This window comes from Pelodiscus sinensis, chromosome 3, assembly GCF_049634645.1.
Source record: "Pelodiscus sinensis isolate JC-2024 chromosome 3, ASM4963464v1, whole genome shotgun sequence".
NCBI lineage: Eukaryota > Metazoa > Chordata > Testudines > Trionychidae > Pelodiscus > Pelodiscus sinensis.
The window spans coordinates 94,247,341-94,265,802 of NC_134713.1; the positions used below are offsets into that span (position 1 = coordinate 94,247,341).

Here is an 18,462-nt window from a genome sequence, read left to right on the forward strand (position 1 = left end):
TATGTAGCATCTTGTAAAACTAGATAAATATCTAGATGAAGTGATGTGCCCCTGGAAGATCTCTGTATACCCCCAGAAAGACATGTCCCCTCAGGCTGAGAATCATTGTTTTAGTTAATCCTTTTGCCTTTGGAAGGTCTTCTATCACAAACATGGAGAGTGGGAGAATAAGTATAAACACTGATGCTTTATGAAATTGACTTATGGTCACAAATAAGCATAGCTCGAAGATGCTTTGGGTAAAATACCTCATGTAACCTATTAATTTTAATGTCTCAATCCACTGGATCTGTATATCGGATTTTGGTGTATGTATCACTCTTGTGTGTAAAGTTAGAGATGTTGTGTGTGGAATGGTTTATGGTTTTAATTAAGCAAATGAAAGTTATCAAAGGTGTTTCCCTCAGTGTCTGGATGATCACTTGTAAACAGCCTCTTTTGTCCTGTGAGTCTATGCAGTGGTTGGTCTTAGGAAGTCAAGTTACCACCCCACCCTGGTAATTTTCCATGTAAGGGTGAAGATAGACACATAACTACCACCCAAAGTAGAATCTATAAAACAATGGGAAAATGGCAATTTCTTTGTCTTTGGCTGGCATGGTACACCCAAGAGGATAATTAAAGACCCATGGAAGAAAGAGACTTCCCTGGCTATGAGGCTTTAACTGGAATAAGAATAGTTTCAGGGTGAGTTTGTAATAAGTGCTAGATTTAGCTATGCATTTTTTATTATTTTACATTTGTAATTAATTCTCTTTGCTCTGCCTGTTTTCACTTGCAATTACTTAAATCCTACTGCCTGTACTTTTATTTACTATCAAGCCCTGTATAAATAATTGTTACCTGGGGTAGCAATTAGTTTGTACCACCTCCTTCCATTGTTAAAAGAGGCTTACCTAAATAATTTACATGGGATTCTGATCCCATTTGAGGAGTGGTTGCCCTGGAAGCTGGGCCCAGAACTACATTCCCCTTGGCCTTGAAAAGTTTCAGTGTCTGTATTACTCCTCATGAGGGTGGTGATCTTAGCTTTGTGCATTGGCTGGGGGGAGACTAGGTGAAATGGCCCAGCAAGACAGGGTGACAAGAAGCCACAGAAAGAAAGGAACGAGTGTCAGTGGCTGTGTCAGCACGCGGGGAATCATCCCCAAGGGGTCTTTTGTGATGCGCCCTGTAACAGTCCTGTTCCTACATTACTGATGGAATCAAACTTACACTGTCTTCTCAAGTTACTAGTGTGGAAGTTGCTCCCTAGCACTGGATTTGACCACAGTTACAAGTTTTACTGGCACAACTATGTCAGGGGCTTGATGTTTGCTTACCCCTGGTGTGTGCCCAGCTATAGCTGTCTGAGGAGGTCAAACTGGTACAGTTTACTCTACTTCCCAGACTAGAATAAGCTATACCAATATAAGCACTTTTATGCCAGTATAATTGTACCCATAGGGGCAGGGTTTTATCACTTAAACTATAAAGCTATAGTTAAAGCATCTAAACTTTCTATTGTTAACAAGTCCATATTGGTACACATTCTAAATGTTAGAGAGCTGAAACTCAGATCTTTAGTCACAATCAAGGCCTTGGTATAAGATTTCTGTATCAGTCTTAACAGCATGGAAAAATATAGTCTCATTTACTGATTCTGTACTTCCTATCCATCCATTATAATAAAGACTTAAGTCCTGAGTCTATTTATTTGCATAGCAATATCCCCACAGGTGCAAATAAGTACCTAGTGCATATAAAATACCACCAAATCAGACTGGTAGTCTTTTATACCCACTTTACAAAGATAGTAATGATTGAAGGAGGAGGAAAAGATCAGTGAATCAGGCCCTTTATTTTTTCTATGAAACCTAGCTCACTTGCTTAATGGTAAACCAGGTTCTGATTGTTTATCAAATTTTTGTTGAAAACTTGCAGTACTATAGTTTAATCTTTTAGAAGTAAATATTATTAGTTTTGGAACTTTACATCGAGCAAATACTTGGACAATATTATCACAATACGTTGTTTAGCAATTAAAACAGCATATGGAAAGTGAAAAATTGCACAGATTATACATGTTGTTGTGTATAATTTACAACAGATGAAGGCAATGATGTTAAATTGGTTCTCACATTCTACTGACCAATATCACTTTCATAGAAGAGCTTTGCAACAGACATATTTCTGATTGGCACTATACAAAACGGCATTGAAAGTAATTTCTTCTAGATGTAATAAAAGCTGTAAATACATTGTTTTATCCTTGAGAATGTAAGCACAGCTGCACAAGGAATCTTGAGAAAAAATATTACCAGCTGTCATCACACACTTGAACAGGTGTTTATAGAGAAAAAAAGAACCCTCAACATCTTTACGATGTCCAAGACTGTTTTGTTTAGGATATCCATTTCCTATACTAAATTTTACATAGTGTATTTCAACCCAAAGGATCATAAAGAACTGTACAGACTATGGCCCAATCCAGTGGTTTCATGTGTGAGCAGACTGTATAATTTTTAAAAGTTGCTTTATTCTTCTTAGGAGCACCAAATTTCAGTGCTGATTAGATGAGTATAGGGGAGAAAGTCAGAATCAAACAGTTAGGAAGAGGCATGAGAAGAGCTACAGCAATTTCCACCTTACAGACTATTACTAATTAGTGGAGGTTAGACCAGGCCTGGGGATTGCTTTAGTTTGGAAAGAGTTGAAGATGAGTTGGGCAGAGAATCAGGGAGCTATAACTTAGCAGGACTTCAGCACAGCACAGAATCTGACTCACGATATCTAGGAAAGATAAATCACTCCAGAAAAAGTAAGGACTGATTCAGATTTCTGTCTGAAATCTGCAATAAACCAACTCTTTATGGAATTTCTAAATCACTTGGCTAACCTTTTTTATTATTAATATTATTTTTCATTCAAATGGCATCCTGAAGTTCATGGTTCCAACAAGACTGGATAATATCACAAGAAAAGCTGTTTTGACATGGTAACTGTCATGCAAGAGGCCCCTGAGATGCGACCACCCAAGTTCCGATCCCCCACACTTGCAACCATTTTCATAAGTGCGGAAGGGGCCAGAAACCCCTGACTTATGTTCTCTGCCTGCATTTATGATGGTGTACAGCACGTACTGTAAATGCGGGTTCAAGTTACGAAGCCCCCGACTTGAGATGCTTCCTCTGGAATGAATTGCTTGGCAGGTCGGGGGCCTCCTGTAATTTTACAAATAAGGAAAACAAACTCCCCCCCCCCAATCTCAAATGAGTTTCATCTTAAATTTAGGGCACTGATTCTACTCAGTTCATATTTTTTTATTTAATTTAATTTATTTATTTATTAAGAAAGAAAGAAAGTTACCCAGCCCTCTCTCACTGCAGTAGCCTGGGGCAAATGGCCAGCATGGCCCCCTCACCCCAATGGGCATGCTGCAACAGGCATGCTTCCCCCAGTCCAGGATGATCCCAGGAAGAAGCCACTGGGTGTGCCACATGGCCCCTACTATTCCAGCCCTGGAACCAGGCAACACCAAGCAAGTCTTCTAATCTCATATATTTTAGAAATGTGCATCTGTTTGTCTGTCCATCTGTCCAAAAACGTCTCCTAAACAGTAAGAGCTAGGACTACTAAATTTCCTCTCATCATAACTGAAAGCAAGGTAAGGGTATGGTTGTGCCAAGACAATGGGATGTGCTTGCTGCATCTACAGGGGCTGTGGTCAGGTGCTTCTCACCCGGCTGCAAGCTGCTGCAATGAGAAAGAGCTGAGGTTTTCCTTTCTCAAGTGATCTACACCCAGATTCTGGCAGTCAGAGTCTAGGAACACCCTGGCTGAGTCTAGACTGGCAAGTTTTTCCGCAAAATCATCTGCTTTTGCGGAAAAACTTGCCAGCTGTCTACACTGGCCGCTTGAATTTCCGCAAAAGCACTGACCGATCTCATGTAAGATTGTCAGTGCTTTTGCGGAAATATTATGCTATTCCCATTCGGGCAAAAGTCTTTTTAACTAAAAACTTTTGCGCAAAAGGGCCAGTGTAGACAGCAGAGATTTGTTTTCCACAAAAAAGCCCCGATCGTGAAAATTTCGATCGGGGCTTGTTTTGCGGAAAAGCACGTCTAGATTGGCCACGGACGCTTTTCCGCAAAAAGTTCTTTTGCGGAAAAGCGTCCTGCCAATCTAGACACGCTTTTCCAAAAATGCTTTTAACGGAAAATTTTTCCGTTAAAAGCATTTCTGGAAAATCATGTCAGTGTAGACGTAGCCCAAGAGAAAGGGGTTGCATCCCTGAACATCTTGCTTACTAGCCATTGATGGGTGCATTCTCTACAAATGGACCTAATTTGAATCCACTTATAGTTTTGGCCTTCACAAGATCCCTGACAAAGAGTTCCACAGATTGACTAGGTGTTGTGTGAAGAAGTACTTATTTTTGTTTTAAAACTGCTGCATATTAATTTCATTGGGTGACCCCTAGTTCTTGTGTTATATGAAGAAAGAAACCAAAAACACTTATTTTACAGACCTCAATCTTGTACCCCTCAGTTGGCTCTTAGCCAAATTGAAAAAGTCCAAGTCTTTTTAATCTCTCCTTACACTGAAGCTGTTCCATCCACCTAATCTTTTTTGTTGCCCTGATCTGAACTTTTTCGACTTCTAATTCATCTTTCCTGAAATGGGGCAACCAGATCAGGAGGCAGTAGTCAAGATGTGGAAATACCATGTATATATATAGTGGTATTATTATATTTATTGTCTTATCTATCTTGTTCCTAGTGCTCTGTTAACTTTGTTGGCTGTTGCTGCACTCTAAACAGATGTTTTCGGAAAACTATTTTCAATAAGTCCAAGATTCCTTTCCTGAGAAGTAACAGCTAATTTAGGCCCCATAATTTTGGGTGTATTGTTTGGATGTTTTCAAATGCACATTTCTTTGCATTTATCAACTTTGAATTTCAATTGCCATTTTCTTGCCCAGTCACTCAGTTTTCTGAGATACCTTTGTAAATCCTTGTAGTCTGCTTTGCATTTAACTATCTGAATAGTTTTCTATGGTCTGCAGATTTTACCACCTCATGGTTTATCCCTCTTCCAAATTATTTGTGAATATGTTCAACAGCACTTAAGAGCCTTTGGTATAGGACAGGTATGAGGAACCTTTTTTGGGTTGAGGGCCATTGACCCACAGAAAAAAAAAATCAGTTGAGAAGAAACCCCCACCTCTCAAACCCCACCTCCACCCCCCTAAAAAAAACTCTTACTGATGAGGCCCCTGGTTGAGAAGAAAAAAAAACACTCTCCACAATCCCCTTGCACACCAGAGCCCAGCCTGTTAGCTTCTGTGTGCTCCAGCCCCATGATGGGTGCAGAGGGCTTAAGCCACAATGCAGGCTCCCCGATGCTGGGCTGGAACTCTGAGCCTCGGGAGCCAGATCTATGCAAGACGGGTCTGGATCTGATCCCCCAGGCCTTCGGATCCCCACTCCTGCTACAGGACCTTGTCAAAAGCTTTCTAAAAATCTAATACACTATATTCACTTGATCCTTACCCACATTTGTTAACCCCCTCAAATAATTCTAAGGGATTAGTGAGTAATTAATTATTGCCCTTTACAAAATCCATGTTGCCTCTTCCCTAACATCTTGTCTTCATCTATGTGTCTATATTAAAGAACAGAATTATCCATTTCAACCAGTTTACCTAGCCCTGCAGTTAGGCCTATGGGCCTGATCACCTCTGGAGCCTTTAAAAAAAATGGTGTCACATTAACTGTCCCCCTACTCATCCGGTACAGCAGCTGATTTTAGTGATTGGCAGTGCTGAAATTTTATATTTGAGTTCCTTTAGAATTCTTGAGTGAATACCATCTTGTTCTGCTGATATACTGCTCTTTATCCATTTGTTTCCAAACCTCTGCTATTGACACTTGAATCTACTTCCTCAGATCTGCCACCTAAAAAGAATTGCCCAGGGGTGGGAATCTCCCTCATATTCTCTGCAGTGAGGACTGAGGCAAAGAATTAACATAGCTCCTCCACATTGGCCTAATCTTCTTTGAAAGTTCCTATGGTTGCCAGGTGTCCAGTTTTGAACCAGACAGTCTAGTATTTGAGCTTTCTGTTCAGGAAGCAAATTGAGAAAATGTACATGTCCGGTATTTTCTAAATAAGATGTAATATAGATTGTGATGTAATGTCAAGTGTGTCATATTTTTGTTGAAGCCATCTGGCAACTCTACAAGTTTCTCTAGCATCTTGCTTGTTTTGTGGCCTCATTGGCTGTTTGGCAGACTTCCTGCTTCTGATGTACTTTACAAAAAAGGCTAGTTTTTCCATCTTTTGCTACTTGCTCATCACACTATTTTTGACCTGCCTATTTATGCTGCAGTGTCTTCTTGCATCCCAAACTCAAGCTAAGAGCTAATTAGTCATCTGGAAATGTTTCCACGTTTCTCAAAGGCATGAAATACCTCCAACAAAGCACCAACTAAAACACATTAGGATGGTACACATTTTGCATCTCCACTTTTATTGCCTTTCAACTTGTTGTCTAAACACTTTTTTGTTGCTGTTGGCATGAGTGCACTTCAAAACAGCATATTGCTAAGCACAAAGAATACTCACAGTTTTCTCACTTTTAAAATCCATTCTAAGCACTTTCCTGTAAGCAAATAAGCCAATTCTATGGGATACTTTTGATAACAGATATTCTTTAGTTTGGGTGAGGGTTAACAAGCAAGTCTGTAATGAATAATCAAGTACTTTTCAGTGACATACAGACCCTATTCACTAATGATTTACACCCTGAGTAAGGACTATTTTTGTGTAAGTTCAATAGATGAACCTTACAATGCAACCCTCTTGTATGACTTGCATAAAATAGGCATTCATCAAGGAAGATTACTCAAAATGGGGCTCTAAGCTGCTACATGCAGAGGGGCAGGATGCACAGTTTCAGACAGGCATGGAGACCAAAGCAGAAGGCTTGGATTTAGCATGAAAATGTATGTTGTGTTAATTCAGGAGCATAAATGAGAGGCACTTAAAAAAAATGTAGCTAGCTACATAAGTTAAGGCTGCACCAAAGCATCTTCTTGACAAGTAATCCAAAATGAAAGTTACCTTGGCAATATCACAGGTTTAACATTTTTATAGGTGGAGACAGTCAGTTTTTCCAATGGAGTCATTAGGAGCTCCCAGCATTCCTACAGCAGGCACCATTGTTTTGTTTCACTGTTTGTTCACTGTAGTAGTCCTCTGTGAGATCTGCAGCTATACCACTGCAATGCTCTCTGCTACAGCCAAGGATTCTGCCATGTTGCATCATCAACAGCCACAGTTTCCTGCCTCTTTTCTTGATTTATCTGTATCCCTCTCCCAACCCCTATTACAAGTAACCTATTGAGTATGCTGAAGTGACTATGCCATGAGACTAGTTCTCTGCACCCTCCCAAAATTGTTTAATAGGCTTCCATTCCAACAGCTGCACTCCTGAAATGCTTGGCCACTCAAGTACTGCCTGAACATTCAAATCACTGAGTCACATTTTTTTAAAATCACGTTTCCTTCTGTTGAGGTCACTGGGCATGATCCTAGGTAACTCGGAGGAGTGGAAGATCAAAAGAATCGATGAAGCCCCCCACGCTCTAGGCCCAAGCACCCTAAAAGCACCCCCCTTTTCCACCTCTTTCCCCCCGCCCCAGGCATAACTTTTCTCTGGCTCGCTAATAGCTGGGAACGGCAAGACAGACCTTAAGGTTGCCTAGTTACTATCAGTGGTATAGAAGAAGAATTCAGATGTGTCTCTGTAGAGGGGAGGAGGAGAATAGGGCTGGCAGCATGTCCCAGCGTGGGAAACTTGCTACAGTTCACTATTTTCCTGCAAGTAAACAACATGGGTATATAAGGAGGGAAAACTGCTTACGTTGGAATGCTTGATCTGAGATGTTTAGTCTCCTGGCACCTATTTGAGCGTTCAAATAAACTTTTTTTGCTTCTCCACACCGGTGTGTTTATTGGAGCACGCACACCGGGCACCGAACCCAGCTGTTGCCTCCCTCGGGCACTCTGTGCCGGCAACACTTCCATGAGATAATTATACCCTCCATCCTGATTTTTCTTCACGGGGTTTTCCAAAGTCCTTTTTAGTTTTACATTTATGCAACCAGAAATCTCTTCTGTTGCATTAAGCCTCAGGTGAAAATAAAACTTGTAATATCAAAGTCCAAGAGGCATTTAAAACACTGCAAAGTAAAATCTGTGTCGAATAGCAGGTGGGGTGATGACTGTGGAGTACATGTAAGAATGAAGAGGGCCAGGGAAAAGATTTTTTTCTGATCACTGGAAATCCTCAGCAGTCATTTTTCCAGTCCAATGAACTGATCTTTCACAGGGCAATAAACAGAATCTGGTTTTACAGTTGACTGAGGTAATTTTGCTATGCTTATTATGTCTGTTCTCAAATAATAACTTCTCTTTTCCTGTAACACTTTCTTTAAAAATAGAAGAGAGGGCAAAGAGTTGGAGCGGCAGAGATAGTTGCCAAAACTTTCACAAGGGATCACGGATTCTTAATGCCCACTTTGAATTGGAGGAACTGACCTAGATTGAGATGCTAGTGGAGGAGATTTTGGAACAAATTGATAAATAAACCAGTAATAAGTCACCAGGTCCAGATGATATTCAAGCAAAGTTCCTAAGGAACACAAATATAAAATTACTGCACTACTAAGGCTACATCTAGACTGCAGGCTTCTTGTTCGAGAGAGCATAAAAAGTCTGCATGGACACTCTAGCACAAGAAAGCTCTGATGGCTATCCACAGAATAGCCATCAGAGCACCTGTGCTTCCCGCCCCCCCCCCCCCCTTTCCTTTGGCGCTTTTTGTGAAAAAAACCCTGTTGCCCATCTACACACCTTTTTGCACAAGAACTCTTGCGCAAAAAGAAGTTACTCCTCATGGAAAGAGAAATACCTATGCTGCAAAAAGCTCTCTGTTCTGTCGATTCACTGTAAATTTACTTGTGCAAAAACTCGCTTGAGGTGTGGATGCTCCACGGGTTTTTGTGCAAAAACCCTGTAGTGTAGACGTAGCCTAACTGTGGTACATAGAGCACTGCTTAAATCAGCTTCAGTACCAGAGAACAGCCATGTCTGCTGATAGCAATCCCAGGAGCCTGGACAGAACATTCAATGGGCTCCCTGCCTCCTCCCTTGGCTGGAACCAGAAGGCTCCCCCACACCCAGAGAAGCCCTGAGTGCCCTCCCTCCACCACCAGCCAGAGGACCACCATTGCAGCCCTGTCCCACCTCCAGAGGAACCTCAGGCTAGCTGCAACTGCAACTCTCCTCTCTTCTCCAGACCCGAACCTGCTCTGGGGAAAAGCATCTCCTCAAAGACACTTTTGATATGCCCTATGCAGGTTAGAGGGTGACTGAGCAGCAAATACCACAGGAGCTTGCCTAGGGCAGATCAAAAGTGTCTTTGGAGAGAAGCTTTTTCCCAGAGTAGTGATAGAAGTGTAGCCATGTTAGTCTGGTGTAGCTGAAACAAAAGACAGAACTATGTAGCACTATAAAGACTAACAAGATGGTTTATTAGATGATGAGCTTTTGTGGGCCAGACCCACTTCCTCAGATCAAATAGTGGAAGAAAATGGTCACAACCATATATACCAAAGGATACAATTAAAAAAAATGAACACATGAAAAGGACAAATCAAATTTCAGAACAGAAGGAGGATGGGGGATACCATTAATGGACCTTACCAAGTGAGTTATAAGATCAAGAACACATATTCCTGTGCATCCAGAAATATAATTTATGCTATCATGTGCCAAAAGTGTCCGTCAAAAGTGCAATGTACATTGGACAAACGTCTCAGACACTTCGCCAAAGGATTAATGCCCACAAAACAGATAGACAGGATCACAAAGAAAAAACAGTTTCTTGCCATTTCAACCAGAAAGGACATTGTCTCAACGACTTAATTACCTGCATCCTGCTTCAAAAGCCTTTTAAGACTACACTTGAAAGAGAATCCTTTGAACTGTCATTCATGCTCAAATTCGACACTTTACACTTAGGTTTGAACAAGGACTCTAATTATCTTACTCATTACAAAGATAACTTCCCCAATTATCACCTCTAATATCATTAGCTCACAGACATTTACCTCTCCCCTCCCCATCCTCCTTCTGTTCTGAAATTTGATTTGTCCCTTTCATATGTGTTCATTTTTTAAATTGTATCCTTTGGTATACATGGTTGTGACAATTTTCTTCCACTATTTGATCTGAGGAAGTGGGTCTGGCCCATGAAAGATCACCACCTAATAAACCATCTTGTTAGTCTTTATAGTGCTACATAATCCTGTTTTTTGTTTCCCCAGAGTAGGCTGGGTCTAGGGAAAGGAGGACAGGTGTGGCTCCTCCCTGGGTGGGGAGGAAGGGGGGCTCAGAGCTTCTGGGCAGAGAGAAGGGGTTGTAGTTCCAGGCCAGGGAAGAGCAGCGGTTTTAGGACTCCCACCACTGGCAGAAGGTATGGGTGGAAGGAGAGAAGTCTGGAGCTAGCATTCCCCAAGGGGGGGGCTGCACCCTCAGCCTACATGTTCATGCCTGCAGTGTGCATCAGTGATTTAAAAGGGTGGGGTGGGGTTCTAAACTGTTGTTTACATCTTTTGCTACTTTCTCTCTCCTCGCCCCCACAAACGGCTGGCCTGGAAACAGCTATAGAAATGCCAAGTATCTCCAAAAGGTGATTCTGGCAATTATAACCCTGTAAGCCTAACTTCAATGCCAGCCAAATTAAGTGAAACTATTGTAAATAACAGAATTATCAGACACATAGATGACTGTGTTGGAGAAGAGTCAACTCAGCTCTCGTAAAGAGAAATCATGCCTCCAACATACAGGTTGGACTTCCCTGGTTCAGCACCCTCAGGACATTACCGGTCCCAGATGAGAGATTTTGCCAGACCTGGAAAGGTTATTTCTGAAGCTCCCCCTACCACCAGCCCCTTCCCCCGCTCCCGCCCAGCCATGGCCTCGCTACCAGCCTCCCAGACAGCTTCCCCCTGCTGCTAGCCCCTTGATGCAGGACTCCCAGCCCTACAGTGGCAGCCCCGGCACTGCAAGCACAGCCCCACTGCCTCCCAGTCCCCCTGAACTCCTGCCTCCTCCCTGCAGTATTGCCACTGGGCAGCAGCCCTACTGCAGGGCTCCAGGTTTCGGTGCCACAGGGCAGCCCTGCTACTGGGCTCCAAGGAACTCTCTCGTTATCCCCAGACCAGCAAGTCCCTGTTGAGAGGTTCAATCTGTATTCGAATTCTTTGAGGGAGGTCAACAAACACGTGGACAAAAATGATCCAGTAGATATAGTACACTTGGACTTTCAGACAGCTTTTGAAAGGGTCCCTCAACTAAGACTCTTAAGCAAAGAAAACTGTAATGGGATAAGAGGGAAGGTCCTCTCATGGTGTAGTAACTGGTTAAAAGATAAGAAACAAAGGTTAAGAAAAAATTATCAGTTTTCATTGTGCAGAATAGCAGGTTCCCCAAAATGATCTGTACTGAGACCAGGACTGTTCAACATATCATAAATGTTCTGAAAAAGGTGAATAGTAAAGTGAAAATGTTTGAAGATGATACAAAATTACTTAAGGTAATTACCTTCAGTGCTAACTGAACAGTCACATAGGGACCTCACAAAACTGAGTGACCAGGGAAGAGAATGGGTGACCAGGGAAGAAAATGGCAGAAGAAATTCAGTGTTGATAAGTAGAAAGGGATGCACATTGAAAAAATAATTCCAACTATACATAAAAATGATGGGGACTAAATTAACTATCATCAGTCAAGAAAGGCAGTCATCAGGGTAGTTCTTTGATAATATTCATGCAATGTGCCATAGCAGTCATAAAATCTAAACATATAGAAAAAGGTACGGATACTAAGACGACATCACAACAATACTAACATATGAATCTTTGAGTACAACATGCAGTTCTGGTTGCCTCATCTCAAAAAAAGAAATATTTGAACTGGAAAAGGCACAGAAAAGGACAAAAAGAATGATGAGAGAGGTGGACCAGCTTCCATATGAGGAATGATTCAAAGACGGAGTCTGTTCAACTGAGGGAGTATTTGATAGAGGTTTATAAAATCATGAATTGTGTGGAGGAAGTGACTAAGAAAGGGTATTTACCCCAACACAAGAACCAGGGGTCACCCAAATCAATTAATAGGGAGCAGGTTTAAAACAATCACAAGGAGGTACTTCTTCACATAAGAGACACAGTCAACCTGAAGAACTCATTGTCATGGATTGTTTGAAGTCCAGAGTGGCCTGACAGTCTGCTTCACTCTGCCCCACCCCATCCTCTCAGCTCACTGTGCTCTGCTTTCTGCTGCCCCGGCTGTGAAGCTGAGTGCCCTGGCCTCAGGCTGGGACAGTCTGGCTCCTGCCACTGCGGTGAATGCAGGGGGAGGGGAGAAATGACCCCTGCTGCCACCCTGCACCAGGCCCCTGCGTAATTCCCTGACTTTCTGGAGGGGCAGAGCAGGGACGGAGCAGTGGTGGGGCAGGAACTGGGTTTGGGGAAGGAATAGAGCAGGGGTGAGGTGGGGATGGAGCAGAGATGGGGTGAAGGCTGTGGCAGGGGTGTTGCTCTGGTCCTCTCACTTGGGACATTGGGGGGCATTGTCCCAGGCCCCATGCCTCCATAAGGCTGGCCCTGATTATTGGAAGACAGGATAGTATAACCATTCTTATATAAGACTGTGCCCCATTTTACAGAAATGTTTTAGGATGCAGCATTGGGGAAAGGATGATGGACAAAAGGAGATGCTGTCAGCAAGCTGACGACTGGCATTGCTGCAAGACTATTTCATACTGCAACAAAATAAGTCCTTCTGCTTGGGATAACATAGGTTTATGAATCAAATGGGCAGTTCTGAAAAACAGTAGGAAGCCACTCACATTACTTTCTCAACTCAGTTGTAATTTATTGACAATGAACAAAATCTTTTTAAGGTTTACTGGAATACTACACACAGTTCTGGTGACTGCATTTTAAAATTCACATTGAAAAATAAGGAAGGATGTAGAAAACAGTCACAAATTATTTGAGAACTGGAGGAAACTCCTTACAGTTAAAGATTTGAAGAGCTCTATCTAGTTAGCCTATCAGAAAGAAGATTGAGCACTGACTTGATAACCATATATAAGCACCTTAGTGAGCGTGGTTAGCAGGTGAAGCCCCCAGCAGTTACGTAAGGCTAGTTCCCTTCTCATCCTGCCCTCTCCTCACCTCCCCTTCTGCCTGACAAACTCAAAGCTGTCACCCTTAACATAAGAACATAACATAACATAAGAACGGCTGTACTGAATCAGACCAAAGGTCCATCTAGCCCAGTAGTCTGTCTGCCAACAGTGGCCAGCACCAGGTGCCCCAGAGAGGGTGGACCAAAGACAATAATCAAGCGATTTGTCTCCTGCCATCCTTCTCCAGATGGTTTCTGACCAGAAACTTCAAGATCTCTACCAAGCATTTATAAACCTCAACTACCCACCCGGAGAAATAAAAAAGCAAATTGAAAGAGCCAGACGAATACCCAGAAACCATCTACTACAAGACCAGACCCAAGAAAACCAACAATAGAACACCACTTGTCATCACCTACAGCTCCCAACTTAAACCTATCCAACACATTATCAATAAATTACAGCCTATACTGGAACAGGATACTAAACTCCAAGAAGCTCTTGGAGACAGACCCATAGTCTCCTATAGACAACCACCTAACCTCAAGATGATTCTTACCAACAACCACAGGACATACCACACTAATACCAACCCTAGTACTTTCCCTTGCAACAAACCCCGTTGCCAGCTTTGTCCACGTATTCACTCTGCTGACACCATTATTGGGCCTAACCAAGTGAGTTATAAGATCAAGAATACATATTCCTGTGCATCCAGAAATATAATTTATGCTATCATGTGCCGAAAGTTTCCGTCTGCTATGTACATTGGACAGACGTCTCAGACACTTCGCCAAAGAATCAATACCCACAAAACAGACATTAGATAGGATCACAAAGAAAAAAACAGTTTCTTGCCATTTCAACCAGAAAGGACACTGTCTCAATGACCTAACCACATGCATCCTACTCCAGAAGACTTTCAAATCTGCACTTGAAAGGAATCCTCTGAACTGGCATTCATGCTAAAATTCGACACTCTCCGCAGTGGGGGGGGGGGGTTTGAACAAAGACCCCAACTACCTTACCCATTACAAAGATAGCTTCCCCAATTATCACCTCTAATACCATTAGCTCTCAGACATCTTTCTTTCCCCACCTCTAATATCATTAACTCAGACATTTACCTTCCTTCCCCCCCTCCCCCCCCGCATCTCCCTTCTGTTCTGAAATGTGATTTGTCCTTTTCATATGTGTTAATTTTTTTAAATTGTCTCCTTTGGTATATACGGTTGTGACTATTTTCTTCCACTATTTGATCTGAGGAAGTGGGTCTGGCCCACGAAAGCTCATCATCTAATAAACCACCTTGTTAGTCTTTAAAGTGCTACATAGTTTTGTTTATTGTTTTAATAATTCCTAGCATCCTATTTGCCTTTTTGACTGCCACTTCACACTGTGAGGAAGTTTTCAGGGAACTATCCATGATAACTCCAAGATCTCTTTCCTGATTTGTCATAGCCAAATTAGCCCCCCATCATACTGTACGTATAGTTGGGGTTATTTTTCCCCGATGTGCATTACTTTACACTTATCCACATTAAATTTCATTTGCCATTTTGTTGCCCAATCACTCAGTTTGGTGAAATCTTTTTGGAGTCCCTTACAGTCTGCTTCTGTCTTGACTATCCTAAACAGTTTGTATCATCTGCAAACTTTACCACCTCACTGCTTACCCCTTTCTCCAGATCATTTATGAATAAGTTGAACAGGATCAGTCCCAGGACTGACCCTTGGGGGACACCACTAGTTACACCTCTCCGTTCTGAAAATTTACCATTTATTCCTACTCTGTTTCCTGTCTTTTAACCAGTTCTCAATCCATGAAAGGACCTTCCCTCTTATCCCATGGCCATGTAATTTACACAAGAGACTTTTGTGAGGGACCTTGTCAAAGGCTTTCTGAAAATCTAAGTATACTATACCTACTGGATCCCCATTGTCCACGTGTTTGTTAACCCCTTCAAAGAATTCTAATAGATTAGTAAGACATGATTTCCCTTTACACCCTTGCCCCGGCCAGCTTCCCCCTCCAGCCTGCAAGTGCCTGGTGAGCAGGGACAATGCCCTACCCAGAGCACAGAGCTTGCAGTGCCCAACATCCACCCCAGACCTGCAGTGGGTACTGCCACCGCAAAGATCCCTGACCCCAGCCTGGGAGCACCTGGCAAGTGGCACTGCCACAGCATCCTTGACTGAACACCAGGGAAGACAGTAGCCCTAGCCTCCCCAAGTCCTCCTGGTGGCCTGCCACACCCCCAGCCTTACCCAAGCCTGTCCTGCTGGAGCCGAACATGGTCGGGGCCACACCAGGCTGTTTGGGGAGGTTAAACCTCCGCCTGGCTACAATCTCTGCCTGCCACCACCTGGCCATGAAGAGAAAATACCTGGTAGAAAAGGGCTCTTTAGTCTACTAAAAAAAAAGTTATAACAAGAGCCATTGACTGAAAAGTTTGGAGAGTTCTGGAAATGTTCAAAGTCAAAATAAAGCAATCGCTTTAATAGGGAGACATTGGAACTAACTACCAAGGGAAGTAGTAATGAAATCAAGACTGGATGTTTTTCTGGAAGATATTTGTTAGTCAAACACAGGTTATTGGGTTCTATTCAGGGGGGATTGGATGAAATTGTATGGACTATGTTATATATGTCTGTCTAGATAATCCAGTGGTCCCTTTTAGCCTTAAACTCTATGAATATAGGAGCTACATTCCCAGATAACTAAACTGGTCTCATGATTTTGTGTTTTATTCAGAGACTGATTTTCTGTAAGTCTTCACTTTGAAAGATCAAAGAAAATTTCTTTTTGCATGAAATTATCAGTTAATAAATGTCTGCTCTTCAAAGAACAAAATATTCCAAATGTTGAACATGTTCCAAAATTTAGTTTATTTTAGAAAATCTGATTGATTGCCTGATTGAGTTGATGTAACAGAGAAATTTTAGGCTTGGTTTCTTCTGCTTAAGTTTTACAGATGGCATATGCTTAAAATAAAAGTACCTCCAATTTGTATGAAGTCACTTTAATGATTAAATGCTTCTAGTAAATCCTGGAGGAGAAAAAAAGGGCTAATGTTAGGCTACCTCCACACCACAGAGCTATTTTGGGGTACCGGAGGTATCCTGAAATAGCTATTCTGCGTCTTTTGAGCACACCTGTTATTTCACAGAAACGATCTCGGGTACTTGTCTTATTAGGAGATACATTTTGCAAGTACAAACACTGCAGTGCTCATTGAACCAAGTTGCTGCTGTTGAACCCCCTTGTGAGAACAAGGTCAAATTAGTACCACTTCCAGGTTCCAGCATCGAAGGCGTGGACAGAATTAGGGAAGTTGCATCCCGATTATAAGGGAGTCCTAGGGTCCCCTAGACTGGCCACAAAGGAGACATTTGACGGGCAGGACGATTGTAATACATAAAGCCTGCGCTCCTCACTCACTGAACTGTGGACGGCAGCAGGGTGCCACGGATGAAGTTCCAGCGAGCCGAAGGGCTAGACCGCACAAGGCGAGATGCGAGGGGGGAGCCCAGCGCGGAGCAAGAGGAGAGAGCAGCCAAGGCAGAACAAGTGAGGGCTGCCGAGCAGGCAGGGGGCAGCCCGGGACGAGGACAGAGAGCGGGCACCGGCGAGGGCAGAGCGTGACTTTGCCCCCAGCGCTCCGTCCTCTCCCCGCTCCTCGCACCACGGCCAGGCAGGGCGGGAGGCGCGGTCCTTACCTGCAGGTAGGGCTTGCCCCTGGCCACGCCTCCTACCACGATGTCCGCGGAGGCCATGGCCCCGGTGGGGGAAAGGCCGAAGCCCACGTAGCCCAGGGTGCGCACCTCCAGGCGGAAGGCGATGCTGCTGCCCTGCTGGCCCCACAGGAGCCGGTAGGCGGCCGCCCCGTCCAGCACGGCGCTGTGCGGATAGCGCCCGGCGGCGGCGACTGGGAGCAGCAGCCCCCAGAGGAGCAGCGGCCAGCGGCGCATCCTGGCCGGGCGCAGAGCGGCTGGGTGCGGAGACTCCAGCTGGGGCTCTGCTACTGCAGCCTCCGCCGCGCTCTCCACTTGGGTGTGTGTGTGTGTCCTGCTCAGCCCGCCCCTCTGCGGGCGGCACCCGCGCGACCAGCCCCGCCTGGGGCTGCAGGGGAAGGAGGGGGGCAGGGGTTGGACGGAGGAAGCAGGAGGCAGGGCGGGGGGAGAGAGGGAGGTCAGGGAAGGGAGGTTCAAGGGAGACGCGGCTGGGTGAGTCAGGAGCCTTCACACCCCCCCAGCCTGACAGGGGGCATCCCAGCCTTGCTCTGCCCCGCCGCCCTGCAGGCGGGAGATGGGCGCTGCCGGGGGGGGGCGGGATGTTTGCGTCTGGCCTGGACCCAGAGACCCGCTCGCTGCCCTTGAGCCAGTCCCGGGCTAGACAGAGCCAGGCCCCGGCCACACACTTCCCACGGCTCCAGTTCAGAGCGGCTTTGTAACCTGACACGCGAGGGCACGGCCGGGAACCTCCAGTCGCTGCCGCGGCTTGTGCCTGGGAACCGGCGTTTCCCAGTGGAGAGATCAGGGAGATGTTAATCACTGGTGGCCACGTTTCCCGGCTGTGACAGGGCAACAGAGCAACCGGATTGGAAAGGCGCCTCGGGAAGCTACGTGGTGAGGGATGCGCAGCAAGAGCGCTCGCCCCACGCAACAACCCCCCTTTAGCGTTTGCATCCACAGGGCACCTAGCTGCTTCCCCCTCTCCCCCCACAAGTGTATTCATAGACATGAGAGAACGTGCCCGGTGGGGTGGGGAACGCGGCTCTTCTGCACAAGGCGCAGGTTTGCGTGTTCGGCTGCAAAACTCAGGCCCCTATCACCACGTACATGGCTGTCTGACGCCTGATTCGTCAGGGAAAGGTGCAGAATGAAGAAGATCGTAACTTGATAAGGTAGCAGAAGCAAGGAAACACTTGTTTCCCCACTTGGGAGGAAATCGGTGGGTACTGGGGTCTGGACTTGACCTCTCCCCTCCTCCATCCATGCCCTTTCCTGTTATATTGCCAACACTAAGCAATGAGCAACAGGACTTCACGCTGTCCTGTGTCCCTTTAACTCTCAGTTTAAGTTTTTTAGCTCTTTCTGTTTAAAAAACTCCTACTCCTGTATAGCAAATGCTCCTCTCTCAGGCCAGCTCATCCTCAGTGTTCTTTATCTGAAAGCAAGAGTGCAGGCTCCCCTTTCCCATGGCTTCTGGT

General features: G+C 44.4%; 1 protein-coding gene across 1 annotated transcript in view; it reads right to left on the reverse strand.

Annotated features, from left to right (window-relative positions):
* MOXD1 (monooxygenase DBH like 1) overlaps positions 1–17,674 on the reverse strand; it is a 71,959-nt gene extending 54,285 nt beyond the window's left edge. Inside the window, exon 1 of the mRNA XM_006127288.4 lies at positions 16,970–17,674. Coding sequence (XP_006127350.2) covers positions 16,970–17,221 — 252 coding nt within the window. The 5' untranslated portion in view covers positions 17,222–17,674. The remainder of the gene's footprint in view (positions 1–16,969) is intronic.
* Between the last annotated feature and the right edge of the window lie 788 nt (positions 17,675–18,462).